At 67.6% G+C, this 23,980-nt stretch overlaps 5 protein-coding genes across 14 annotated transcripts; 2 read left to right on the forward strand and 3 right to left on the reverse strand.

Moving 5' to 3' along the window:
* Positions 1-376: 376 nt before the first annotated feature.
* TM9SF1 (transmembrane 9 superfamily member 1) lies at positions 377-7,412 on the reverse strand. Its single transcript, XM_067533158.1, has 5 exons — positions 7,289-7,412; positions 4,842-5,175; positions 3,407-4,217; positions 2,570-2,843; positions 377-2,045 (listed from the first exon to the last, which is right to left on the reverse strand). The coding sequence occupies exons 2-5, from the start codon at positions 5,145-5,147 to the stop codon at positions 1,652-1,654; spliced, it is 1,785 nt and encodes a 594-aa protein (XP_067389259.1). The 5' UTR covers positions 5,148-5,175; positions 7,289-7,412; the 3' UTR covers positions 377-1,651.
* Positions 7,413-8,851: 1,439 nt separating this feature from the next.
* Positions 8,852-11,708, forward strand: TSSK4 (testis specific serine kinase 4). Its single transcript, XM_067533114.1, has 4 exons — positions 8,852-9,058; positions 9,511-9,725; positions 10,805-11,168; positions 11,451-11,708. Exons 1-4 carry the CDS (start codon positions 8,852-8,854, stop codon positions 11,706-11,708), a joined length of 1,044 nt encoding a protein of 347 aa, XP_067389215.1.
* A 1,060-nt stretch (positions 11,709-12,768) lies between these two features.
* On the reverse strand, positions 12,769-15,051 carry NEDD8 (NEDD8 ubiquitin like modifier). The gene is made up of 4 exons (XM_067533174.1): positions 14,934-15,051; positions 14,273-14,320; positions 13,938-14,020; positions 12,769-13,443 (listed from the first exon to the last, which is right to left on the reverse strand). Exons 1-4 carry the CDS (start codon positions 14,949-14,951, stop codon positions 13,353-13,355), a joined length of 240 nt encoding a protein of 79 aa, XP_067389275.1. The 5' UTR covers positions 14,952-15,051; the 3' UTR covers positions 12,769-13,352.
* A 180-nt stretch (positions 15,052-15,231) lies between these two features.
* GMPR2 (guanosine monophosphate reductase 2) lies at positions 15,232-20,457 on the forward strand. Of its 5 annotated transcripts, none has more exons than XM_067533164.1 (10): positions 15,232-15,421; positions 15,992-16,239; positions 16,417-16,536; positions 17,376-17,459; positions 17,804-17,977; positions 18,525-18,606; positions 18,871-18,977; positions 19,076-19,118; positions 19,195-19,354; positions 19,692-20,457. In XM_067533164.1, the coding sequence occupies exons 2-10, from the start codon at positions 16,153-16,155 to the stop codon at positions 20,164-20,166; spliced, it is 1,332 nt and encodes a 443-aa protein (XP_067389265.1). In that variant the 5' UTR covers positions 15,232-15,421; positions 15,992-16,152; the 3' UTR covers positions 20,167-20,457. The 5 variants fall into 5 exon arrangements, with proteins under 5 accessions (XP_067389265.1, XP_067389266.1, XP_067389264.1 ...); XM_067533165.1 differs by having other exon boundaries at positions 15,412-15,510; XM_067533163.1 differs by lacking the exon at positions 15,232-15,421 and adding an exon at positions 15,444-15,610.
* TINF2 (TERF1 interacting nuclear factor 2) lies at positions 20,400-23,584 on the reverse strand. Of its 6 annotated transcripts, none has more exons than XM_067533170.1 (11): positions 23,445-23,584; positions 22,866-23,061; positions 22,676-22,777; positions 22,443-22,544; positions 21,930-22,034; positions 21,665-21,776; positions 21,380-21,479; positions 21,260-21,312; positions 21,001-21,062; positions 20,622-20,692; positions 20,400-20,535 (listed from the first exon to the last, which is right to left on the reverse strand). In XM_067533170.1, the coding sequence occupies exons 1-11, from the start codon at positions 23,471-23,473 to the stop codon at positions 20,487-20,489; spliced, it is 981 nt and encodes a 326-aa protein (XP_067389271.1). In that variant the 5' UTR covers positions 23,474-23,584; the 3' UTR covers positions 20,400-20,486. The 6 variants fall into 6 exon arrangements, with proteins under 6 accessions (XP_067389271.1, XP_067389269.1, XP_067389274.1 ...); XM_067533168.1 differs by having other exon boundaries at positions 21,930-22,040; XM_067533173.1 differs by lacking the exon at positions 22,443-22,544 and having other exon boundaries at positions 21,930-22,040.
* Between the last annotated feature and the right edge of the window lie 396 nt (positions 23,585-23,980).

A 23,980-nucleotide genomic window follows, 5' to 3' on the forward strand; every position in this document is an offset into this window, starting at 1 on the left:
TCTCATCACAGCTGGGGGCCGGACGCCTGGGTTCCCTTCCCGGCTCTGGGGGGGGGGGGGAGATCGTGGTGCTGGGGGGGGGGGGAGCGTTTCTCTCCCCAGCGCTGTGGTGGGGGGACTGGGTTCTCTCCCGCGGGGGGGGGGGGGTGAGCCCGGACGCCTGGGTTCTCCAGTCAGGCAGCTCCCACTTTTTCTTAATAAACTTTATTCGGAGCCGTACAAAGAATCATCCGACCCCCCCCCACATACAAAATAAAATAACGGCCCCCCCTGTGTATCACCGGCACTAGCGGCCCCTTGCGGCAGGGAACAGGGGGCAGAAAGGGGAATTATTGGCGGGGGGGGGGTTGTGGGGTGCTCCCTCCCCCCGAGGATCCACCAGCAGCCCTACATGGAAGCTGCCCCCTTCCCGGGGGGATCCTGCCGCCCCATGCCAGATCCCTGCCAGCACGAGGGGATCTTAACAGGCGATCTGCTGCCCACCCCGCACGGGAACCCGTGGTTTATCTGTGGGACCCACCCACCCCGGGATCCAGCCAATTGCCAATGGGCATCCGCTTCTCTCCCCCCCGGGATCTCATCATGGATCCCCTCCCAGCCCCACAAGGAATCTGGCATCTCCCCTTAAAGGGTCTGCTCCCCGTGTCCCTGCGGGGATCTTATCAGGGGATCCACTTCGCCAACGGAGCTGCTCTCCACCCCAATGAATCCAGTGGATCTCCCACCTGCCCTGCCTGCCTGCAGGGGATCCACTCCCAGCCCCACAAGGGATCTGTCTCTCCCTCCCCCTTTGGGGGGGGGGAAGCCACTTTCAAGCTTTACCTCACAGGGGAATCTCCAGGGAACTGGACACCCCCCCACCTCCCCACAAGGGATGAGTCTTGATTTGTCAGATGGGCTCTGCCACTGGCCAGTCAGTCCGTTCCCAGCAGCTGATTGGCCAGTCATTCTGACCCACAGGAGTCCCCCCTCCCTCACAGGAGCTACCCACCCATTGGCCAACAGTCCCAGCCAAAGGGAGGGACGTGGTCATTTGGCTGGTCACCCTATCCAGTGAAAGGGAACGAGAAAAGTGGGGGAATCTATAACGGCGTCCTCTAATTGGCCCGCCAATTCAGCCAATAGGAGGGCAAGATCCTTAATGGTACTGGCCAATGGGAGGGGAGCTTTTTAAGGTCACCATTTTTGCCATGCCGGCCGATCGGCTGAAGCTCTTGGTTGATGGGAGTCCTAGCCAAGGGAAAGGGAGCTCTTTGGAGGATCCATGCCCGCTGATTGGCTGGGCATCACAGCCAATGGGAGAAGAAGAGATCCTTCGGGGGATCCATGCCCGCCGATTGGCTGGGCATCATAGCCAATGGGAGAAGAAGAGATCCTTTGGGGATCCATGCCTGCTGATTGGCCAGATGTTACAGCCAATGGGAGAAGAAGAGATCCTTCGGGGGATCCATGCCCACTGATTGGCCGGATGTTACAGCCATTGGGAGAAATCTTGAAGAGAGCCATCTTTAGCTTTGTCCACCCGTTGGCCATTGGTCCCGGCCAACGGGGAGGGAACTCCCCAGAAGCCCCAGCCAATGAGAGCTCTAAAGGAAGTCACATTTGACAACGCCCCCCCCGCCCCCAGTTGGCCAACGGGAGAAGGTCCCCCTCAGTCCATCTTGAGGTTGACGTAGATGTAGCGGATGAACTTGAGTGAGGCGAAGAAGGAGACGGTGCCCAGCATGAGGAAGAAGACGTAGCCCGTGAGGAGGGAGTAGCCGAAGAACTCCACCGTCTGCACTGCGCCCGACATGTTGGAGCGGCGGGCGTAGTAGAAGACGGAGTAGAGGAAGATGAAGAGGCCGGTGGAGCCGGCGCTCAGCACCGAGCGCCACCACCAGCGGTAGTCCTCACCCGAGAGCTGGAAGTAGGTGAGAGCGATGGAGATGCAGGCCCCCACGCTGAGCAGGATGGCGAAGACGAAGAAGAGGATGCCGTAGAGGGTGTACTGCTCCCGGCCCCACACTGTGGCGAAGATGTAGTACAGCTCCACGGAGATGGCACTGGAGGGCAGAAGAGAGACAGGTCGGGCTGGGGGGCAGAGGTAGGATCCCACCATTCAGGGGACAGGGACCAACCAGGCCGGCTGGAGAGGCGGCAGTGGAGCTGCGTGAAGGGATGCGATTGGCTCGTGCCCAAAGGAAGCCACGTCGTCATGGTCCCAGAAGACGGGAAGTGGGGAGGGGCGAGACAGGAAGTGGCGTCCTCGGGAGACAGTTGGGGCTCACCTGAGGGGCAGGAAGCTGGAGGGGCGGCTAACCTGAAGGAGAGGAAGTGGGGGGCAGGGCTCACCTGAAGGGCAAGAAGAGGGTGGTGGGCCCATGGGAAGCGGGGGGCGGGCACACCTGAAGGGCAGGGAGCGGGGCTCACCTGAAAGACAGGAAGTGGGGTGGCGGGGCTCACCTGAAGGGCAGGAAATGGGGGGCGGGCACACAGGAATTGGGGGGCAGGGCTCACCTGAAGGGCAGGAAGCGGGGGGGGGGGCGGGGATCACCTGAAGGGCAGGAAGCGGGGGGGCGGGGCTCACCTGAAGGGCAGGAAGCCCCCAATGGTCATGTGCACCAGCGTGGCCTTGTACCAGGGCTGGGGCGGGATCTCGCGGGCGATGTTCTTGGTGCGGCAGGGCGCATCGAAGGGGCCGGCCCGGTTCTTGCCGAAGATGCCCCCGATGACGGTGAGGGGGAAACCCACCAGCAGCCAGACCGTCAGCAGCAGCAGGATGGTGGTGGCCGGCAGGGCCTGGGTCGAGCCATTGGCCCAGTGGACCGTGTTCACCACGCTCCACGTCATGAAGAAGGGGACTGGGGGGACAGGGGGCAGGTCAGGGGGGCCAGAGAGAGACTCCCCGGGGGGACCAGACAGATCCAAACCACCTCCCACAAGCAACCATAGAGACTGCCCAAGAGAAACCAGAGAGACCCCGACCCCCTGCCACAGGCAACCACAGAGACTTCCAAAGGGGGACCAGACAGACCCTGACCCCTCCCCTAAGGGACCATAGAGACTGCCCAAGGGAGACAAGAGAGACCAAGCCCACCTCCGCCAGGTGACCATACAGACTTCTAAAGGAGGACCAGAGAGATGCAGACCCCCGCCCCTAAGGGACCATAGATACTTCCAAAGGGGGATCAGACAGACCCACTCTGCTTCCCACCGGAATCATAGAGACCTCCATAGAGGGGCCAGAGAGACGCAACCTACCACCCCCGGAAGGACACAAAGACCCTACACATTTCGGCGAGGGGCTAAAGGGAGAATCAGGAGACGGAGAGGGCCACACAGACCCACCCGGTGCACCCTCCCCCCCAGGTTAAGAGGAACCTGGCCGGACCCGGGAGGTGGGGGGGAGCTCCGGGGGCCTCACCAGAGAAGAGGCTGGTGGTCAGCACGATGTTCCAGGCCCAGCGCTCGCCCCCAACCTGCCGGTAGAAGTTGCTGGAGACGTAGCCGGCGATGCAGCAGGTGAGGGCGTAGAGAAGGACGGCGGCGGAGTTGATGGCCCCGTGCCGGTGGACGTTGAAGGTGCCCAGCAGGGCCATGACGATGATGCTGGTGCCCAGGGCCAGGAACTGGCTGCCCACGCCCAGGACGGCGCAGAGGAGGCCGCGGCAGGGCGGGAAGCGGAAGACGTCGGTGTGGATGATCTTCCAGCCGTTGTCGCCCTGGTCGAAGTCGTCGCCGGCGGCGGAGGAGGCTGCTTCTTCGTCCAGGTTGTAGCGGGCCAGGTCGTTCTTCAGCACCCGCATGAGGATGACCACCACGAAGCCCACCAGGAGGAACACCAGCACCATGGAGTTGATGATGGAGAGCCAGTGGATCTCCAGGGTGCGGGGAAAGAAGCCCCCGTCATCGCCCCGGCCCCGCCGCTCCCCTCGCCGCTCCGAGGCCGTCTCGGACCAGCGGACGCTGTAGGTGTGGGTCAGGGAGAGGGGCCCGGGCCCGCGGACGTCGTCCAGGCTGTGGGGCTTGACGTCCCGCACGCTGACGTTGGCGTAGATGATGCGGTCGCCGTTCCACTCCAGGTGGAAGTCCAGGTGGGTCCAGAGCCCCACCTTGTGGCTGTGGGGCAGGAAGCCGCTTTCCTCCACGTACCCCACGAAGCCCCGTAGTGGCAGGTCGTCCACCACGAACTCAAAGTAGTACAGCTCCTCAATGGCCTGCCGCAGGCGCTCCACCTGCCGGAGACAGACAGGGCTGGGCGCTGGCTCTAACCGCTAGTCCTCACCCCCCGCCCACAGCTGGGGACAGGACCCAGGAGTCCTGGCTCCAGCCCCGCCTGCTCTAACCACTAGTCCCTACTCACCTCCCACAGCTGGGGACAAAACCCAGGAGTCCTGGCCCCCAGCCCCCACCTCTAACCACTAATCTCCAGAACCCAGGAGTCCTGGTTCCCAGCCCTAAGGAGTCCTGGTTCCCAGCCCTAACCACCAGACCCCTCCCAGACCCAAGGAGGGAACCCAGGAGTCCTGGCTCCCAGCCCCCCCAGCTCTAACCACTAGCCCACACAGCCCGCCCAGAGCTGAGGAGGGAACCCAGGAGTCCTGGCCCCCAGCCCCCCTGAGCTGGGGATAGAACCCAGGAATCCTGACCCCCAGCCTCCCCCCCCAACCACTAGTCCCTACTCCCTGCCCACAGCTGGGGACAGAACCCAGGAGTCCTGGCCCCAAACCCACCCAGCCCTCCCTGAGCTGGGCACAGAACCCAGGAGTCCTGGCTCCTGCTCTAAACCTGCGAACCCCTGCTCCCCCCTCCCACCCCCAAGCCGGGCCCGGGAACCCAGGCGTCCGGGCCCGCTCTACCTGCTCCGGCGTGAGCGTCATGCTGCACAGGGTCTTCTTCTCGGCAGCCTCGCGGAAGCGGATCTCGTAGAGCGACTCGGCCATGCGGTCACCGTCCAGCACCTCCCCGAGGCTGAGGCTCTTGTGCTGGATCTTCTGTGGCGAGCAGACCGGCAGCTGGTAGTAGTGGTAGGTCTCCTGGGGGTTGTGGTAGGGCCCCACTTTGTTGACGTAGAGCATGACGGGGTCCCCGGACCGGTAGCGGGTCTCGGAGGAGCCCGGGGGCGGCCAGGCCGCCAGGAGGAGGAGCAGCGGCCAGGGGGCCATGGGGCCGGCAGGGGAGATGGAGCCGGATCTGGAGAAGAGACGCAGGAGACAAAGGGAGAGGGAGATTGTAGGCAGCCAGGACGCCTGGGTTCTCGCTCACCGCTTCGGCACCCGAAGCCAGAGAAGCCTTAGGGGCCCAGCACGCGGCGTGACGGCAGGGGGCTAGGATGCGGCGCCCGGCCACCCTAGACGAAGGGCTGGGGGTTGGCGGTTTTGTCCCGCCGCGTCAGCACCTGGCTGATTGTTCCCGGAGTTGCTTCTCGCCACTGCCCAGGCTGGCAGGACGAGGGAAGGGGACATTGGGGGGGTCGTGCCTGGCTATGGGGCCAGTGAGGTGTTAGGGTCACCCTGCAAACGGGGCAGGAGAAGCTGGGGGTCCTGGCACCCCAGCCTGGTGCCAACCCAGGGTCCTCGTGCCCAGCCCCGTCTTGGTACCAGGCTGTGAGGAAGTGGGATTGGTTTCAGAATAGTTTGCGAGCATAGCGTGTGTGCCTCAGTTTACCTGATGTATTGCAGGATGACCCAGGGGGCGGGGAAAAGACCCTCTTTGCAGAGGACTCCAGAGATCTGGGTGGGGGCCTGGCGATTTGTTACCCAGCCGGTCACGATCCTGCCCCTGGTGGGACCAGGCGGGGACCGAAGAGCGAGTCCAGAGGAGACCAGGGGACCCTGTTTGCCCGGGAAGAGGAACAAGAGACTAAGGAGGAGTCGGAGGGGGGGGCAACTTGTGCGCCAGGGGCTGCTGGGGAGATGTTTCGAGGGGGGACGGCTAACGAACGCCCACGTTTCCACAGTGCTTCCTGAGAGGGGGGTGCACCCAGCTTCCCCCGGTGTCCCATTCAGGTGGACTCAACTGAGGGGTGGCCCGCAGAAGAGGGACCTGCCACGGATTGATTCAGGGCTGGTCAACATCACCAAGCCTGTGTACTTGGGACAGGCAGTGGGACTGGCCCCGAACGCAGTGTCAGGCAGTGGCCTTGTTACTGAACCTGGTGACAGGTGGTGGCAGCGGTGGGATTGTTAGTGAATGTGGTGGCAGGCGGTGGGAGCGGAGGAATTGTACCCGAACGTGGTGGCACCGTTACAGAACATGGTGGCAGGTGGTGGGACTGTTACCGAATGCGGTGGCAGTGGTGGGACTGTTACTAATCACAGTGATTGGTGGCAGTAGTGGGATTGTTAGTGAGTGGAGTGGCAGGTGCTGGGACTGTTACCGATCGTGGTGACAGGCGGTGGCAGCGGTGAGACTGTTACCGATCACGGTGGTAGTGATGAGACTGTTACCAAACGCGGTGGGACTGTTACTGAACGTGGTGACAGGCGGTGGGACTGTTACCGAACGCGCCCGGTGGCCCTTTGGCTGCTGCAAGCGCCCGGCAGCATGTGAGCGGCAGCGGAGAAGGGGGCACGTCGGAGGGGCCGGCGAGGCAGCGGCCCCGTCTCCAGAGCAGGACGTGGCGGAGCCATGCGGGGAGAAGGGCTCCACGTCGGGCAGCTGACCCAGGCCGAGGGGCAGGTTCCAGACCCACACGGGGCTGCCAGGGGTCTGGCACGGGCTTCCCCAAGGCCGGCTGGGGGGTCTGCACGACCCCGGGGGAGGGGAACTGAAGGGGGCTGAGGAACTGGGAGCTGAGAGCATCAGAGGGGCCGAGAATCCAGCAGCCCCCGATCCACACGTCGCCCCCGCCTCCCATCGGTCTCCTCTGGACTCGCTGCTCGGTCCCCAGCTGGCCCCGGCGCAGCTGGGCACGGGCCCCACCAGCCTCTCCTGCCCAGAGACAAAGAGAGACCCGCCCCTCCCCCACACAGGTCAGGGGGCGCATCATCGGGGGAAACTGAGGCACATACAGTCCCACAGGGCTGGGCCTGCCCGGGGTCCTTGTGCCTCTCCCCCACTGACCCTCCTCCCCCCGGGGTCTTCGTGCCCCTCCCCCACTGACCCTCCTCCCCCCCAGGGTCTTCGTGCCCCTCCCCCACTGACCTTGCTCCCCCCAGGGTCTTCGTGCCCCTCCCCCACTGACCTTCCTCCCCCCAGGGTCTTCGCGCCCCTCCCCCACTGACCCTCCCCTCCGGGGTCCTGGCGCCCCTCCCCCACTGACACCCCCCTACGGCCCGGGGTCCTGGCGCCCCTCCCCCCTCACCGTCGGGTGGCCGGGCCGCGCCTGCCTGGCGGAGGCTCCCCTCGCCCGTTCCGTTCCCTGCCTGCTGCCCGGGGGGCCTCGCGGCTCTAGGGCTCCGCCGCGGCGCCTGATCCCCGTGCCCAGCCTGCCCCGCGCCGCCCCGCGCCGGCCCGGCTCCCGCGGGCTCCCCCCAAGAGCGGGGCGCCGCCCCCAGCGCCGGGGACCCTCCCTGGGCGCAGCCAGGGCCCCGAAACGCGCCGGGGTCCTTCAGGCGATCGCCGCGCGCAGCCCCGGCCACGTCCCCCGCCCGACTTCCGCCCTCAGTCGCCGGACTTCGCGCCCTCAGTCTGACGCGATTCCGGCGCCGGAGAGGGGCTGCGCGCCCCGCCCCGGCTGCTTAAAGGGCCAGGCAGCTATTTCCAGGAGGGTCAATATCAGGGGGTGCGGGGCAGCACATGGGGAGGGCGCAGCGGGTCTCCCCGAGATAAGGGTCCTCCACGGCCCCCACTATCCCAGGGACCCCCCCAGAAAAGGAGACCCACATTCCACAGTGGCCCCAGTATGAGCCCCCCATTTCTCAGTGTCCCCCCAAACTGAGTTCCCAGGCTAAGCGCCCCCCAATATCCCAATAAAAATCACCCCCATTTCTTAATGTCCCCCAGTACCCCCCAAATTAAGAGAGACCCCCAAATCACCCTGGCACCCCCAAATTATGAGACCCCAATACCACAGGCCCCCCATCTATCTGTGTTCCCCCAAATTGAGCCCCGTCTCCCCCCTATAAGAGCCCTACAGATGCCCCAGGGCCTGCTTGACTTAGGAGCCCCCCAACTTCCTTAGTGGCTCCCACTGCCCTGGGGGTTCCCCCCGAATGAGGGTCTTTTGTGCCCCCCCCCGAATAAATGCCCCACCAGCACTCCACTGCCCCCCAGATTTCCCCAAAGAAGGCCCCACTGCCCCCTAGAAAGAAAGACCTCCGCAGTATCCCCCGATATCCCAGCCCCCCCAGATGATGAGCCCCCCCCATGCGGGAGCTCGACGCCCACCCCCACTGTGAAGCCCCCTCCCCCAGTATCCCTGGTAACGGGTGTCGGCCAATGAGGGGCCAGCGGAACGCTGGGGGGGCCGGTGTCGGAACCCCCAAGTCAGGGGACGGAGCCAAGCAGGTCGGGGGGCCCGATGGGGTCACCGCCCCATTGGTTGGCGCAGGAGGGGGCTTTGGGGACCCACTGGAGGGCTCGGGCGGGGCTCTGGGGATCACAGCCCCACGGAGGGTGGGGGGCATTCAGGAGGGTTCTTGGAGGGGGGGTCACAGGCCTAGTTTGGGGCAGGGGGGCTTTGGGGACCCACAGGAGGGAGCTCCGGGGATCACAGCCCCACGAAGGGTGGGGGGCATTCAGGAGGGGGTCAGAGACCCACGGGAGGATCTAACCCCCTTTCCCTGCCCCCCAGCTGACCCAGAGGGGCGACCCTCTGGCCCTGGACTCACAGAGACCCCCCCAAGCTGCCGATCTGGGCCCCGTCAGCCCCCCCAGCTCCGCCAAGGCCCCCCGGCGCCCCCCGCTGGAGGGGCAGGAGGCCGGCATGGTGGAGCCGGCCCCCTCGGGCGCTTACCCGTCGGTGATGGAGCAGTATGGCTACCAGCTAGGCCGGGTCATTGGCCACGGCTCCTACGGGGTTGTCTACGAGGCCTTCTTCACTAAACAGAAGGCCAAGGTGGCCGTCAAAATCATCTCCAAGAAGAAGGCGTCGGAGGACTATCTCACCAAGTTCCTGCCCCGCGAGATCCAGGTGGCTGGGGAGGGCACCGTGGGGCAGGCGCGAGGGGTTGGCGGGGGGCGCTGTGGGGCGGGGAGGGCTGGTCAGGGGGTGCCATGCTGCAGGGAGCAGGATGGGGGGGGATCGGCAGGGTGGTGCCGTGGGGCAGGCGGGGGCGCTGTGGGGCAGGCAGGGGATCAGTGCTGGGTGCCACGGGCCAGGCGGGGAGCACCATGGGGCAGGGGGCGGGCAAGGGGGTCGGTGGGGGGCATCATGGGGTAGGCGGCGGGTGTCGCGGGGCAGGGGGCCAGCAGGGGGTGCCATGGGGCAGGTGGGGGGCAGCAGGGGCAGGCTGGGGGATGGGACGGGCTGCTGCAGGGCAGGAGCCAGGCAAGGGGGCGCCATGGGGCAGAAGAGGGGCCCGGTGGGGATGCCGCGGGGCAGGCGCCGTGGGGCAGGCGGAGGTAACCCCTGGCCCCCCGCAGGTGATGCGGGGCCTGCACCACAAGCACGTGGTGACCTTCTACCAGGCGATTGAGACGACGGCGCGGCACTACCTGGTGATGGAGCTGGCGCCGGGCGGCGACGTGCTGGAGTGGGTGCAGAGCGCCGGGCCCTGTGCCGAGAGCCTGGCCGGCCGCTGGTTCGCGCAGCTCACGCTCGGCGTGGCCTACCTGCACGGGCGCGGCATCGTGCACCGGTGAGCAGCGGGGCACAGGCGGGGGGACCTGGACACAGGCAGCCCCGCCCCGGGGCACATGGGCAGAGGCACCCACGTCTGGGCCCGCGCAGACACCCCCCCAGACACACACACACACAGGCGCACACACAAACAAACAGGCGCACACACGAACAGAAGCGCGCACACAGGCGCACACGCACAGGCGCTCACACACACGCTTACACACACATGCACACACACACACAGGCGCACACACATACAGGCGCACACACGCGCACACAGGCGCTCACACACACATGCACACACACAGGCGCACACACATACAGGCGCACATGCGAACACCCAGACAAGCAGAGAGGGGCCCGGGCTGGCCCGTGCACACACGTGCATGCACAGCCGCACGCCCAGACATGCACACCCGCAGGGCCTGAGGCCAACACTCACAGGCGCGGGCCCTCCCCTCGCCCCCGGGCGTGGCCTGTCCTGCCTGCGCTGATGCCCACAGCCACCCCCCACCCACTCCGCCGCAGGAGCAGTGTGCCTCAGTTTACCAGGCTCCCTCCAGCTGCCCGCCTCTGCACCACACCCGGCTTAGGGGTCAAAGTGAGGGGGGGGGAATATTGTCCCGCCTGTCCGGCCTCTGTCCTCCAGATGCCCCCGAGGAGCTGAGCGGCCCCCACCCCGATTCCCAGCCCTGCCTCATGGGGCTGCCCCACGGCCTGGCTGCTCAGCCACTGTGGATTCCCTGGGGCCACCCCGAATGCCCCCTTTCAGGGAAGCCACGGACCCTCGGCTGCCCCCTGCCCGATGGCATCAAGAGCTGGTGCCCCCTAGTGGGGAAAGCCCCTTTCCCGGCCCTGGATCGGTGCCAGCGCCCCCCAGAGAGCAAAGGCCTGTGCCCCACGCCTGGCCCGGGGACGGATCGGGGCCGCCCCCCCTCCCGAGGGCAGAGGCCCCACGCCCCACACCCGGGTTCGGATCAGAGCCACTGCCCCCTAGAGGGGAAAAGCCCCACGTCCCTTTCCTGGCCAGGGATCGGGGCCAGCGCCCCCGAGAGGGCAGAGGCCCCGTGCCCCATGGCTGCCCCCCGCCCGCAGGGACCTGAAGCTGGAGAACCTGCTGCTGGACAAGCGGGAGAACGTGAAGATCTCAGACTTCGGCTTCTCCAAGCAGCTGGCGGCCCCGGCCCAGCCGCCCCCCAGCCCCTCGTGCCCGGGGCCGGCCGGCGCCGCCCCCCTGAGCCAGACCTACTGCGGCAGCTTCGCCTACGCCTGCCCCGAGATCCTGCTGGGCCTGCCCTACAACCCCTTCCTGGCCGACACCTGGAGCATGGGGGTGATCCTCTACACGCTGGCCGTGGCCCACCTGCCCTTCGACGACACCAACCTGAAACGGCTGCTGCGCGAGACCCAGCGCGAGGTGGCCTTCCCCCCCCAGCCCTCCGTGGCCGAGGGGTGCAAGGTGGGGCCTGGGGGGGGGGGCCCAGGGGATTGGGGGGGCTGGGCCTGGTGCACAGGGTGAGCAGATCACGGGGGCTGGGTGGATCGGAGGGGTTGAGTGCAGTGTGAGGGGTGCAGGGCAGATCGGGGGGGCTGAGCCCAGTGCAGGGGAGCTGGATGGATCGGGGGGGGCAGGTGCAATTTGCGGGGGGCCCAAGCCCAGATCAGGGGGGCCGGACCCTCGGCCGGATGATGAAGCCGGGCCCGCCACGGGGTCCCCCTAACACTCCCCTCTACTCCCCAGGAGCTGGTGCACCGACTGCTGCGCCCGGCCGCCCGGCGCCCCACGGTACTGGACCTGCTGCAGACGCCGTGGGTCGTGCGCTTCCAGGCCGAGCGGCCCCACGCCGAGCTGCGGGCGCTGGAGGCAGCGTGGGGGACCCGGGCCGAGGGGGGACAGGGCCCCCCCCGCTGCCCCTCCCTGCCCGTGGGGGGCGAGAAGAAGCGGGGGGGCAGCGGCACCCAGCTGAAGGCGGCGCGGTCACCAGAGAAGGGGAGCTGAGCGCCCCAATAAACAGAGGCCAAATCTACAGGGTGCAGCGTGTGGGGGGGGGGGGGAGGCCGGGGGTGGCACGTGCTACTTAGGGGGCGAGCCCTGAGGTTGGAGACCCACACTCTGACCCCCATATGTATGGGGCCGAAGACCTGCAGAGGAACCCCTCTGGGGACTTGGGGCACCATCAGCCCCCCACCTCCGGGGGCAGGACTCTCCTCTGCACCATGACACTCCCCAATTCCCTCCCCCCAAGTGCAGGGGGGCAGAGGGAGCCCCCCAAGCGTTCACTCCTATGGGGGGGTCTCTCCGCCGCCTCGGGAGATGCCACAGCCCCCCCCCCCAAGTCCAGCACACGGGGGAACTCCACAACTATTCCCGCACTGCAGGGGACCCCGCCTCTCGACCCCCGCCCCAGGCAGCAGCTGGGGGGAGGAGTGACTCCACCCCCCATTTTTCTTCCTCCCCCTCCCCCCAGCTCCCTCCCTAGGTCCCCCAACATCCACCTGAGCCTGGGATCAGCCCCTGAGAGCCCCCCAGGTGGGGCTGACAGGGGAGTCCTGGCCCCCCACATCCAGGGCTGGGGGACCCCTTTTTTGGGGGGGGCAGGGTCATCCCTTCCCCCCCAGTACCTAATTAGCTGAGCACCCATAGCTCCTTCCCCTATAACCCTGCCCCCTAACCTCCTCTAGCCCCCCCATCTGCCCTACTGCAAGGGGTGTCGACCCCAAAGGGCCCCAGGGTGTAATCCGCAATTGGATGGGGGGGGGGCAGGACTCCCCCCCCATCCAGCGCTGTGGGGTCACCCTGCCCCACACACCCCAACCCCATCTCTGGGACACTTACCCCAGGCTGCCCCCCACCCCAAACTCAGCCAGGTCCGGCCCCCACACCCATGGCAATGGGGTGCCCCCCCAGAAACCATCACCCTCTGGGGGGCCCCCAGGATCCCAGCCAGACTCAGGGGACATGTACCCCAGCCCCCTCCCCACGTCAAACCCAACTAGCTGCGGGGGGACAGATTTTGTTCTCTGCCCCATAGAAAAAGGGGCTGAAGGATCATGAGGGGGAGAGAAAAGGGGGGGCTGACACGGCTGGTCATGGGGTGCCAGGTGGGGACCCCGCGCTGTGCCCTAGAGATGTGGGTGAGCTGGGCCCCTCTGTGGTGATCCCCCGCCCCCCGCGCCGGAGGGGCAGGCAGCGAGCCAGCGGTACCGAGCTACCCCCCACCTGGGTAACCAGCCCCCCACAAGTAGCCACATCCGGACACCAGGTCCTTAAACACCAGCCCCCCCCCACAAGGAGCTGCATTGCCACACCGGGCGAGGGGTCTCCCCACCCCAGAAGCAGCCGCATCACCACACGAGGGGGGTCCCCCCGCCCCACCCCAGAAGCAGCCGCATGGCCACACTGCACTGAGACACTTTTATTAACACTCAGCGACGCAAACACAGGGAACAAGACACGGAGCGCCAGCCCCAACTACAGCCCCCGCCCCCCCCAAGGGGCCGACCCCAGCGCCCCCCACACTGGGCTGCCCCCCCCCACTTCCAGTCCATGGGAGAGCGGGGCCAGTGGCCATCCTGACAGCACTAGCAGAGCCCAGGGGCGGAGGGGGGGCTCTGTCGCTTCTGTGGGGGTGGGGGGGCCCCCTCACCGGCACCGCCCCCCCCGCAGGGCCAAGACCAGATGGAGGACGGAGCCGCCCTGGATCTTGTAGTCGGCCGCCGTCTTCTCGTCGTTCCTGGGGGGTGGACAGACAGACAGACGGGGGTGGTGAGCACCGCTGGGGGGGGCAGGGGATAGGACGCTGGGTTCTCTCCCCAGGGATGGGAGGGGGGTCTAGTGGTTAGAGCTGTGGGGCTGGGAGCCAGGACTCCTGGGTTCTCTCCCCAGGGCAGAGAGAGTGTGGTCCAGTGGTTAGCTCAGGGAGGGGGGTCTAGTGGTTACAGCACTGGGGGCGGTACGCTGGGAGCCAGGACACCTGGTTCCCTCCCCAGCTCTGGGAGGGGAGGGGGGGGTCTAGTGGTTAGAGCAGGGGGTGGCTGGTAGCCAGGACGCCTGGGTTTTCTCCCATGATGCACTAGGGACTGTTCTGTTTCCCTGTAGCAGGGCAGAGGGAGGAATCCCCTATCCCACAATACAACAGTGGATGTGACACTTCCTCGGTGAGGTGGGGGGGGGCACGTATCCCAGAATGCCCCTGGGATGATTCAACCCACCCCCTCCCCCACTCACATCTGCTTGCCGCTGTAGATGAGGCGCTGCTGCTGGGGCGGGATCCCTTCCTTCTCCTCCACGCGCTCCTTGATCCGCTCCACCTGGCGCGCGAGAGAGAGGTGACAGCCGGGAGAACCCCCGCACAGCTCCCCGCCCCACAGGCCTCTGGGACGGAGGGGCAGGGCCAAGAGCTGGAGGGAGGGGGCGGGTCAGGATGCTGGATCCCAGGAGAAGGGAATGGAGGTTGGTCTAGGTCCTGGCCACAGAGACCCCGGGACAAAGGGGTGGGGCCCCAGAGACCCCGGGACAAAGGGGCGGGGTCTCCCCCAGCCCCGCCCCCTCAGGGCAGGTACCTTGTCTGTGGGTTCGATGTCGATCTCGATCTCCTTCCCGGTCAGCGTCTGGAAGGAGCAGGGAAAGCCTCGTTAGCGGCAGCTCCCCGAGGACGCCCCCCCCTGGCAGCGAAGGCCCCCCCGCCCCCTGGGGCAGCCCCACCCCTGCTCCCCCACACCTAGGCCCCCAGGGCGGTGAGCGGCGGAAGCACCTGCCCCACGGCGGGGACCCCAAAACCAGCTTCTCCCACAAGGCCCTGGGGGGGGTTGGGTGGGGGAGGACCCAGCTTCCCCATCATGCACTGGGACGAGGGAGGGGCAAGCAAAGCGTCCTTCCCCATAATGCACCTGGGCAGCAACTCCTGCTAACCCCCCCCGGCTCCCATCATGCACCGGGGCAGGGGGTAGCCCCTGGACCCCAAGACACTGGAGGGGGGGGAGGGGCGATTCTCCCATCATGCACTGGGGCAACACCTATCCCATGATGCACCGGGGCAGCAACGCTTGCTCCCTTGCTGTGCCCCCCCCCCGGGACTCCGCCACCCCCCATTTCCCGGCAGGCCCCGCGGTCGGTGGTGGAGTGGCGGCCCCCCATATTTCCCGGCAGGCCCCACGGCTGGGGGGGAGGGGGAGGCCCCCCCGTTTCCCGGCAGGCCCCGCGGCGGCGGCGGCCCTCGCTCACCTTCACTTTGATCAGCATCGTGGGGTCCCGGCGGCGCGAGAGCCTCGCTCAGGTCTCTTTACCCAGCATCCTCCGCGCGGTGCGCAGGCGCGTGCCCCGCTCCTGACGTAACTTCCTTTCCGGGGGGGGGAGGGGGAGGAGATGCCGCTGGGAGGTGTCCGAGCGCGGTGCCTGACGGGAGTCGTAGTCCCCTCGCGGCCGCCGCCCTCCCCCACCGGCCAGGGGCCGGACTGCGTTTCCCAGGAGGCGCCGCGCGCCCCAAGATGGCCGCCCTGCTGCCGCCCCGGGGCCTGACGGGAGATGTAGTCCCCGCCCCCGGAGACGGGCCGGAGCCTCCCCGGCCCCGCCCAGGAGGCCCCTCACGCGCGCGCGCCGCCGGGCGGGGGGAGGAGCCTGGGCCGCGCTCGAGCCGCCCTGCGCCGGAGCCTGGTCGCCGCTGGGGCGCGGGTCGCCACGACCGGAAGTGGAGGGGGAGGGGCGCGCCGGAAGTGAGGCCCCCACCGGCCCTCCCGGGGTCCCCCCCACCCATGGATCCCGGCCTGCCAGTCCGGGCCCCGGGACCCGCCGTGCCGCGGGGGTGGGCGGCGGGGACGGTGCCACCGGGTTGGCGTCGGTTGCGCTGGCCCTTTAAGGAGGGGAGGGGGTCACGCTGGGGTAAAAGGTCGCGGTAGGCAGAGGTCAGGAGTCAAAGGTCACGCTGCCCAAGTGTCAGAGGTCGGGGGCAGGGTCACGAGAAGCAGGAAACACCCTATTGGAGGTTGCAGGGGGGGCGGGAGCTTGTGAAGGGGGTTAGAGGTCGCAACCTCGATTCAGCCGGGGTCACGGTGGGGTCAGGGGTCATGGTGGGGTCAGGGGTCACAGTGGTGTAAGGCCCTACTGTCTCGGCCGCTAGACTTGACCTCCCTCTGGGTTTGCTGGCTACGTGCCCTCCTCCCCTTGCAGCCAGGACTCATGGGGCCCAAGCCCCACGGCGAGTTGCCTCCCATGGGGGCCCATCCGCCTTGGGTGCCAGCTGGCCTCTAACCCGCCCGTCACCCTGCTGCCTTTCTCCTTCGCAGCACCACGCCCCAGTCGAGAAGGAGGGCCCGGTTGCTGTGCCTGGCCCCTCCCAGCCCCTTTGGTCCTAGGGCCCGGTCGAGGGGCTGGAGAGGGGTCCCCTGGCACCGCGGAAAAGGCTCCCCAGCCGGCCCAGAGCCGCAGCCGCTGCCTCCTCCCCGCCATGCCGCACATTGATAACGACACCAAGCTGGACTTCAAGGATGTCTTGCTGAGACCCAAGCGCAGCACCCTCAAATCCCGCAGCGAGGTGAGCGCCCCGGCCCGGCTCGCGGTCCCCTAGGGCTTCCCAGGCCTGCCGTCGATAGGGTCTGCCTCGGGGTGGAGGGAAGCGAGACCCACATCCCATCCCGCGTTGGCTGGGGGGCAGAACTGGGTGCTCCTGCTCTCGGAGCCTGGCTACTGCCTCCCTCCGTCTCCGGCACAGGTGGATCTCATCCGATCGTTCACCTTCCGCAACTCGCGCCAGACGTACCGCGGCATCCCCGTCATCGCCGCCAACATGGACACCATCGGCACCTTCGAGATGGCCAAGGTGCTGTGCAAGGTACCAGCCATTCTCCCGCCCGGCTCCCGTAACGGTGATGTCATCGGTTCCCCAGCCAATCAGCAAGGGCGACCCCGCCACCTCTTCTCCTCCCCAGCCCAGCACTACTGGGGATTTATTTCCCATCCCCTCCAGGCCTGGAGCAGGTCACAAACCAGGTGATTAACTTCACCCTGGCCAATCAGCATTAGGGACCGCCTCCCCCCCCCCACCTCTCCAGGACTGTAGCAGCACTGTAAACCATGTGATCGACTCCTTGGCCAATCAGCATTTGGGATCCCCCTGTCCCTGAAGCAGCATTGTCAGCCAGATGATTAAGTGTGCAGCCAGTCAATAATCATGATCCCCCCACTCCTGGAATCTTCCATTATAGGAAGGGGGAGTTGTGACTATGATTTTGGGCCGTTCCATTATAGTGGGGGAGGAGAATTTTCTGTCCTCCTGATAGGCTGTTCTATTATAAGAGGGGGTCAAATTGACTGACCCTCCGAGCCACACAAGCCTGGCTTCAGCCCTGTGGAAGGGTGGTGGGGCTAGGGACTCCGGGCCTGTGGGGTTGTCTCAGAGCTTCTGTGGGGCCTGGGCTTGCGCCACCACCCCGCTGCGGGGCAGCAGCTCTGAGCTCCCCCAACCCCCAGTAGGCGGGGGGGAGCCTGGGGGGCTCCGCGAGCTGCACTTTAACTGTAAAAGAGCCGCATGAGGCTCGCACGTTTATATTGTGGGGGATCCTCTTCTTGGCGGGTTGTTCCATTACATGGGGGGAGGAAGGGATGGGCTGTTGCGGGGAGGGGGTGTCCCTGAGCTCAGTGTCACCCCCCCATCCTCCTCTCCCCCCTCAGTTCTCACTCTTCACTGCCATCCACAAGCACTACGCGCTGGAGGAGTGGAAGGAGTTCGCTGCCCAGAACCCTGACTGCCTGCAGGTGAGCTGGGGGGGGGCGGCCCCCCATCCTCCCCATCTCCATCTATCTCCACGGAGTGAAGCCCAATATTCTGGGGAGCCATCCTAGCTTCCCTCATTGCCCCAAGGGGGTCCCTTGCCCTATGGGTAGCCATCCTAGCCCCCCCACTCTTATTGTTCCCAGGGGCTTCTCCCCTCTGGGAAACAATCCCACTGCCTCAGGGATTCCCTTGACCCCTGGGAGCCCCTGCAGTCCCCACGCTCTCCTCTTAATGCCCCAGAAAGCCATCCCAACGTCCTCCTCCCCACCCCTACCCCTGGGAGTCTCCCTCTGAGTGTTAACCTCACCCCAGCGTCTCTCCCCAGCATGTGGCGGCCAGTGCGGGCACCAGCCCGTCGGACTTCGAGCAGCTGGAGAAGATCCTGGAGGCCCTGCCACAGGTGCGCTACATCTGCCTGGACGTGGCCAACGGCTACTCCGAGCACTTTGTCCATTTCCTGCGGGACGTGCGCAGGCGCTTCCCCGACCACACCATCATGGTAGGTTCTGCCTTCCCCCTCCGGTATACCCTCGTGGTATGTCCCTCCTCTCCATCACAACGTCATGGTATGTACCAACCCCCTACCAGTACCACCCTTGTGGTACATCCCCCCGTCAATCACAGCATTATGGTACATACCACCCCCACCAGTACCACCCTCATGGTAGGTACCCTCTGTCAACCACACCATCATGGTACCTACCACCTCCCCGTCCGTAACACCATCATGGTACGTACCCTTGTCAATCACACCATCATGGTACCTACCACCTCCCCGTCAATCACACCATCATGGTACGTACCCTCATCAATCACACCATCATGGTACGTACCACCCCCCCACCAGTACGGCCCTCATGATACGTATCCCCGTCAATCACATCATGGTATGTACCACCTCCTCCACCAGTACCACCCTCATGGTACGTACCACCCCCTCTACCAGCATTACCATCATGGCAGACAACACCCCACACCTCACTCCTGGTGTTTACAGCCCCCCCGCCATCGTGGTACATTCCACAGCGCTCCGCCCTTCCCCGCAGGCCGGGAACGTGGTGACGGGGGAGATGGTGGAGGAGCTGATCCTGTCCGGTGCTGACATCATCAAAGTGGGCATTGGATCAGGTGACCAGACGGGGGTGGGAGGGGAGATACACACACCTATGGGGAATGGACCATCTCAGAGTGATGAGGAGGGATACACACATCCCCGGGGGCTGGACCATTTTGGAGTGATGGGGGGATACACACCCAGGGGGCTGGACCATCTCAGCCAAATGGGGGGGGGGATACATACTGGAGAGAGGACCATTTCGGCGTGATGGGGGGATACGCACCCGGGGGGCTGGGGTGCCCTTGCCCACTGACGCCCCTCTCTGCTGTGCAAAGGCTCGGTCTGTACCACCCGGCAGAAGACGGGGGTCGGGTACCCCCAGCTGAGCGCGGTCCTGGAATGCGCTGACGCAGCCCATGGCCTCAACGGGCACATCATCTCGGTGAGCAGCGCCGCCGCTGGGCTGTCGCCTGGCTCGGTGGGGGGTGGAGATGATTAGTGCCTCAGTTTCCCCTGCTGATTGGTCTCTCTCCACACCAGGACGGGGGCTGCAGCTGCCCAGGAGATGTGGCCAAGGCATTCGGTAAGTGGGGGTCCCCCCATTTGGTGGCGCGAGCTGGGCGACACATTGCCTCACCAGCCCCCCCTTGTGGTTGCAGGTGCCGGCGCGGACTTTGTCATGCTGGGGGGGATGCTGGCGGGCCATGCGGAGTCGGGGGGGCAGCTGATCGAGAGGGGGGGCCGGAAATACAAACTCTTCTACGGGATGAGCTCTGAAGTGGCCATGGGGAAGTATGCCGGGGGCGTGGCGGAGTACAGGTACGGGGCGCTGGGGGGCAGGGGCGCTGGGTGTGGGGGCGGCTGTCTGCTCCCAGCCTCGCCCCATATGGGGGACTCTGGAGGGGCGGGCTAGTCAACTCGCAGCCTTGACCCACAGAGGGCGCCACGGGGCTCTCACGGTGTCCCTGTGGGGTGGTAGAGGCGCCGGGGGGAGAGGGGGGGCGCCATGGGGCTGTTACGCCATCCCCGCAGGGCGGTGGAGGTGCCGGGGGGCCAGGCTGTCCCCTGGGAGGCGCCGTGGGGCTTTCATGCCATCCCTGTGGGGCCAGGCTCTCTCCTGGGGGGCACCATGGGGCTGACACGCTGTCCCCCACAGGGCATCGGAGGGCCGGGCGGTGGAGGTGCCGTTCCGGGGCGCCGTGAGGCGCACGGTGCAGGACGTGCTGGGCGGGCTGCGTTCCACCTGCACCTACGTGGGTGCCGGGAAGCTGAAGGAGCTGAGCCGCCGGGCGACCTTCATCCGCGTCACCCCCCAGAGCCCGCCCCTCTTTGGGGCAGAGGACTGGGCCCCCCTTGTGCACCCCAGCTGCAGCAGCGGGGATCCCCCCCCGCACTCTGGTCTCCATGGGGTGGGGGATCCCTCCGAGCCCTCCCGGCCCAGCCCTCAGGCAACGTCCCCCCTTGATCTCCCTCTTTGGGAAGCTGAGGCCCAGCCCGGAGGACCCCCAACTATGGGCCCCCCAAAACTCCCCTCCTGCACCTCTCATTGTGTGGTGTGGGGAGACAGCCGCCCAGACATCCCGCCCTCAGCCCAGGGGCCCCCCCATTGTCCAGTTCACCCCCCAGCTTGAGTGTGGGGGCAGCACAGCTCAGCCCCTGCCCCCGAGGACCAAGGAGGAAGAGCCAAGGGGTCCCTCAATCATTCCACTCCCTGGAGAGTCCCCTGAAGTTGAGGGGGGCAGATGGGACCCCTTGAATTTCCTCCCCCCACCTCCAGGGGACCCAGCCCCCCAAGGTCATCTGCTCCTGCCCTGCCAGAAGGGGCCACCCCATAGCCCGCCGAAACAAAGCGGACCGAAGGAGATCATGTGCCATGTTTATTTGACGTCAGCAATAAAAGTCTATGTGGGGCGCCCCCTGGAGGCTGGCGTGTCTGTGCCGTGGGCCCCCCCTAGAGGGGGTGGGGGGGCGGGGTCCCGGGAGCGCAGCAGCCAGGGCACCTGCAGAGAGAGGGAGAGCGGGTGAGTGGGGGCGGGGCCATGGGGACCCCCCTCCTCCCTTCCCCCACCGCAGGGGGGTCACTCACCCTCCGGGGGCCTCCAGGTGGTCGTGGAATGTGGGGATCAGGGTGTCGTGCTGTGTGCGCTGGTAGCTGGCCTGGGGGTGACGGGGGCAGTGATGGGGGGCAGGCACCTGCCTGGCCCCCCGTGACCCTTGAACCCCGCCTGGCCCCCCCAGTGCCCCCTAAACCCTGCCTAGTCCCCCCAGTGCCCCCTAAACCCCACCTGGCCTCCCAGTGACCCCTGAACCCCACCTGGCCCCCCCCAGTGACCCCTGAGCCTCTCACCCCACAGCCCCTTAAGCCCCATGCCACGCTGGCCACCCCCCTCCGGTCGGCGAGAGTTCCCCCCAATCCGGCAGCCCCCCATGGCCCCCCCATGGCCCCCCCATGGCCAGCCCCTCACCTTCCAGAGGGGGCTGCTGCTGTCTTCGGCGTCCGACTCCCACACGACGTCCCCGCTCCTGGCTGGAGGGAGGGGGCAGGGTTACACACCTGGCCCGGATGCCTGGGTTCACCCCCTGTCCCTGCTGCAGAGGGGGAGGGAGGCAGGGAATGGCGACACCCACCCCCCTGGTCTCCAGGGTCTCTCCCCCAACCTAGTCCCTGCGTTGGGGGGCCCCGCCCGGACACCTGGGTCCCCCCCTCCGAGCAGCTGTACCTACCCAGGTCCTGCTCCCCGGGCGGCTGGCTGTGCAGGCCAAGGGCGGGGGGGCTCCTGGGGGGAGAGACGAGGGGGTGAGTGGGGGTGGGGGGGATGGAGTGGGGGGGGGAGATGGACTCACTTCTCCTGCACGGGTGCTGCCCCCTGCCTGCTCCGCCTCTGGCGGGACCCTGGCGTCCGGGGCACCGGCTGCTCCGCCCCCAGCGGCTGGGCAGGCAAACCTGAGGGGGGAGAGGGGAGTTGGGTGGAGTCTGGGATGAGTCCCGCCCATCGGGGCCAGCCCCGCCCATATGCCCCACCCCCAGGTGCTTCCGCCCACCCCTGTGGTCAGCCCCGCCCCCATGAACATGGCCCGCCCCCATGTACTGCAGCCCGCGTGCCCCGCCCCCCCCAAGGCCCCGCCTACCCTCATGTTGGCTGTGGCCCATGTCAGTGAGGTACTGGTCCAGGACACTGAGCGCCGGGGGGCAGCGTGGGGGTCCAGCCGTGGGGCACTCGCTCCAGGCAGCCTCCTGCAGCTGGGGAGAGCGGGGGTTAGAGTGCAGGATCCTGGACCCCCCACTTCCTACCCCCCCCACAGCCCCTCCCCTACCTCCTGCAGCTGAGGAGAGGGGGTGTTAGAGTGCAGGATCCTGCCCCCCACACTTTCTCCCCCCCAGGACCCCCTGTACCTCCTGCAGCTGGGGTGGGGGCAGGGTGCTCTCCAGGCGCCCCAGATACTCGTAGAACAGCCCCTCCAGCCCCACCAGGAAGGGCTCCCCGTACTCGGCCTCCAGCTGCTCCTGCCGGGACAGCGCAGACATTAGCCCCCCCCACGGCTCCCCCACACAGACAACAGCCCCCCAGCGCAGACGTCAGCCCCTCCGTGACCCCCTCACACCAACACCAGCCCCCAACACAGACGTCAGCCCCCCCACGGCCCCCTCACATCGACACCAGCCTCCTAGCGCAGACATTAACCCCCCCACAACTCCCCCCACACCGACACCAGCCCCCTAGCGCAGTTTTTGGGCTCCCGCCTCCCTGCACCCTGCCGCCCCCCACACTGCAGCCACCCAGTGCAGCCATGAACCCCACCATAACCCCCCCACCGACACCAGCCCCCCTGCAGACATCAGCCCCCCCATTCCTCCCCTGCCACTCTGCGCCCACCCAGCCCCACCGCTGGCCCCCCCACGATGCACCTCCACGTAGGTATCCCGCCGCTGGGGGTCGCTCAGCAGCCCCAGCACCAGCTCCCGGAAGGTCTCCTGGGCCTCCCCCACCAGACGCAGGTCCCGGGCGGTCTGTGTGCGAGCAAGGCATCAGTGCTGGGATGCGGCCAGCTCTGGTGCGGAGCACAGTGCCCAGCAGCAATGACACCCCCCCCCCGCCTCGTCCCCCGCCCCCGCCCACAGCACCCCCTGGCGGGACTCACGGCCAGCGGGGGGCGCTGCCGCTCGCCCTCGGGGAAGTAGGTGTCCAGGGCGTCGAAGATCTTCCCGGCCGGCTGCTGCTCCCGCACCAGCGCCATGACCACCTGCCGGGGAGCAAAGCATGCTGGGAAAGGCGGGCCCGGCCTGGCGAGGGCAGGGGCCCCGATCCAGCCCCCCCGCAGGGGCACTTACCGCGGCCTGCAGGCCCAGGCGCAGCCGGGCGGCGTGGCGGAAGCGGACGGTGTCGGGGGCCGCCCGCCCCACGGCCTCCAGCAGCCCCAGCACCCGCGGGAAGTCCCGGCTCCGCCGCGCCCGCACTGTGCGCCAGGCCGCTGCAGCCACCAGCCGCAGCGCAGTGCAGGGGTCCTGCCCGGCGGGGCCGGGGGCGCTGGGGGGGGGGAGGGAGATCAGTTGGGGGGGACCCCGCAGCGGACACCGCGGGCCGGCCTGGCCCTCCTCCAGCCCCGCCCCCTCTGCCCCTCCCCATCCTGCCCCGCCCCCTCTGCCCCTCCCCCTCCTCAAGCCACGCCCCCTCCAGCTCCAGCCCCGCCCCCCAGCATGACCTTCCTCCAGCCCCGCCCCCTCTTCCCCTCCCCCAGCCCCGCCCCCTCTTCCCCTCCCCCAGCCCCGCCCCCTCTGCCCCTCCTCCAGCCCCGCCCCTTCTGCCCCCGCCCCCTCCAGCCGGACCCCCTCCCAGCCGCCTCCCCTCTGCCCGCCCCTCCCCACCCTAACCCCCGCTGGCCCCCCCCCGCCGCCGCCGCCGCCGCCCACCCGCTCTGCCCCGCGTCACTTCCGGCCATGCCCGGCCCCGCTGGCTGCTCCCGGCCCCGCCGCGCCGCTCTCCCGCCCGCTGCTGCCGCGCGCCGCGTTCCGCGACACTTCCGGCCGTTCCGGGGTGCGCGCGCGGGCGATTCCCGCCGGCCCCGCCCCCCAGTGCGCCCCGCCCCTTCCCGTCAGCGCTCCTCCAACGAGGCGTCAACCCCCGAGTCGGCCCCGCCCCCGCTGCTTCCACGGGCCCCCCCCCCCCCCGGGCCCGGCCCCCTCTCAGCACGCCCCGCCCCACAGCCTTCCGGGGCCCCTCCAGGGGACACCCCTCCCCCACTGGGGTCCCATCCCCCACCTCCATTCGGGGACACCCCCCGGCTCCCCTCCCCCGACAGACAAAGAGGCGGACGCGGGACTTTTGGGGCGTCAAACCCTTTATTTTAAACAATGGTCGAGCCCCCCCCCCCGGGGATTCCCCTTTGCCTGGGGCGGGGGGGGGGGGCCTGGTCTGATCCGGGGTGAAAGGGGGGGCCCGGGGCTGG

Source organism: Emydura macquarii, unplaced genomic scaffold (assembly GCF_026122565.2).
Source record: "Emydura macquarii macquarii isolate MOO-44397 ecotype Brisbane River unplaced genomic scaffold, CSIRO-AGI_Emac_v2 contig_3322, whole genome shotgun sequence".
NCBI classification, from domain to species: Eukaryota; Metazoa; Chordata; order Testudines; family Chelidae; genus Emydura; species Emydura macquarii.

What these genes read in the sequence shown, in the direction of transcription:
- TSSK4 (XM_067533114.1), top strand. Translation starts at nt 8,852, where the DNA reads ATGGTGGAGCCGGCCCCCTCGGGCGCTTACCCGTCGGTGATGGAGCAG. An exon ending in TCCTGCCCCGCGAGATCCAG is followed by an intron (nt 9,059 to 9,510) that starts GTGGCTGGGGAG and finishes GGCCCCCCGCAG; the next exon opens with GTGATGCGGGGCCTGCACCA. An exon ending in GGGCGCGGCATCGTGCACCG is followed by an intron (nt 9,726 to 10,804) that starts GTGAGCAGCGGG and finishes CCCCGCCCGCAG; the next exon opens with GGACCTGAAGCTGGAGAACC.
- NEDD8 (XM_067533174.1), bottom strand. An exon ending in ACATCGAACCCACAGACAAG is followed by an intron (nt 14,021 to 14,272) that starts GTACCTGCCCTG and finishes CTCGCGCGCCAG; the next exon opens with GTGGAGCGGATCAAGGAGCG. An exon ending in ATCTACAGCGGCAAGCAGAT is followed by an intron (nt 13,444 to 13,937) that starts GTGAGTGGGGGA and finishes TCCACCCCCCAG; the next exon opens with GAACGACGAGAAGACGGCGG.
- TM9SF1 (XM_067533158.1), bottom strand. Translation starts at nt 5,147, where the DNA reads ATGGCCCCCTGGCCGCTGCTCCTCCTCCTGGCGGCCTGGCCGCCCCCG. An exon ending in TGACGCTCACGCCGGAGCAG is followed by an intron (nt 4,218 to 4,841) that starts GTAGAGCGGGCC and finishes TGTCTCCGGCAG; the next exon opens with GTGGAGCGCCTGCGGCAGGC. An exon ending in GGGGGCTTCCTGCCCTTCAG is followed by an intron (nt 2,046 to 2,569) that starts GTGAGCCCCGCC and finishes TCTGCCCTCCAG; the next exon opens with TGCCATCTCCGTGGAGCTGT.
- GMPR2 (XM_067533164.1), top strand. Translation starts at nt 16,153, where the DNA reads ATGCCGCACATTGATAACGACACCAAGCTGGACTTCAAGGATGTCTTG. An exon ending in TGGCCAAGGTGCTGTGCAAG is followed by an intron (nt 16,537 to 17,375) that starts GTACCAGCCATT and finishes CTCCCCCCTCAG; the next exon opens with TTCTCACTCTTCACTGCCAT. An exon ending in AGATGTGGCCAAGGCATTCG is followed by an intron (nt 19,119 to 19,194) that starts GTAAGTGGGGGT and finishes TTGTGGTTGCAG; the next exon opens with GTGCCGGCGCGGACTTTGTC.
- TINF2 (XM_067533168.1), bottom strand. Translation starts at nt 23,473, where the DNA reads ATGGCCGGAAGTGACGCGGGGCAGAGCGG. An exon ending in GCAGCACCCGTGCAGGAGAA is followed by an intron (nt 21,313 to 21,379) that starts GTGAGTCCATCT and finishes CTCTCCCCCCAG; the next exon opens with GAGCCCCCCCGCCCTTGGCC. An exon ending in CACCTGGAGGCCCCCGGAGG is followed by an intron (nt 20,536 to 20,621) that starts GTGAGTGACCCC and finishes CTCTCTCTGCAG; the next exon opens with GTGCCCTGGCTGCTGCGCTC.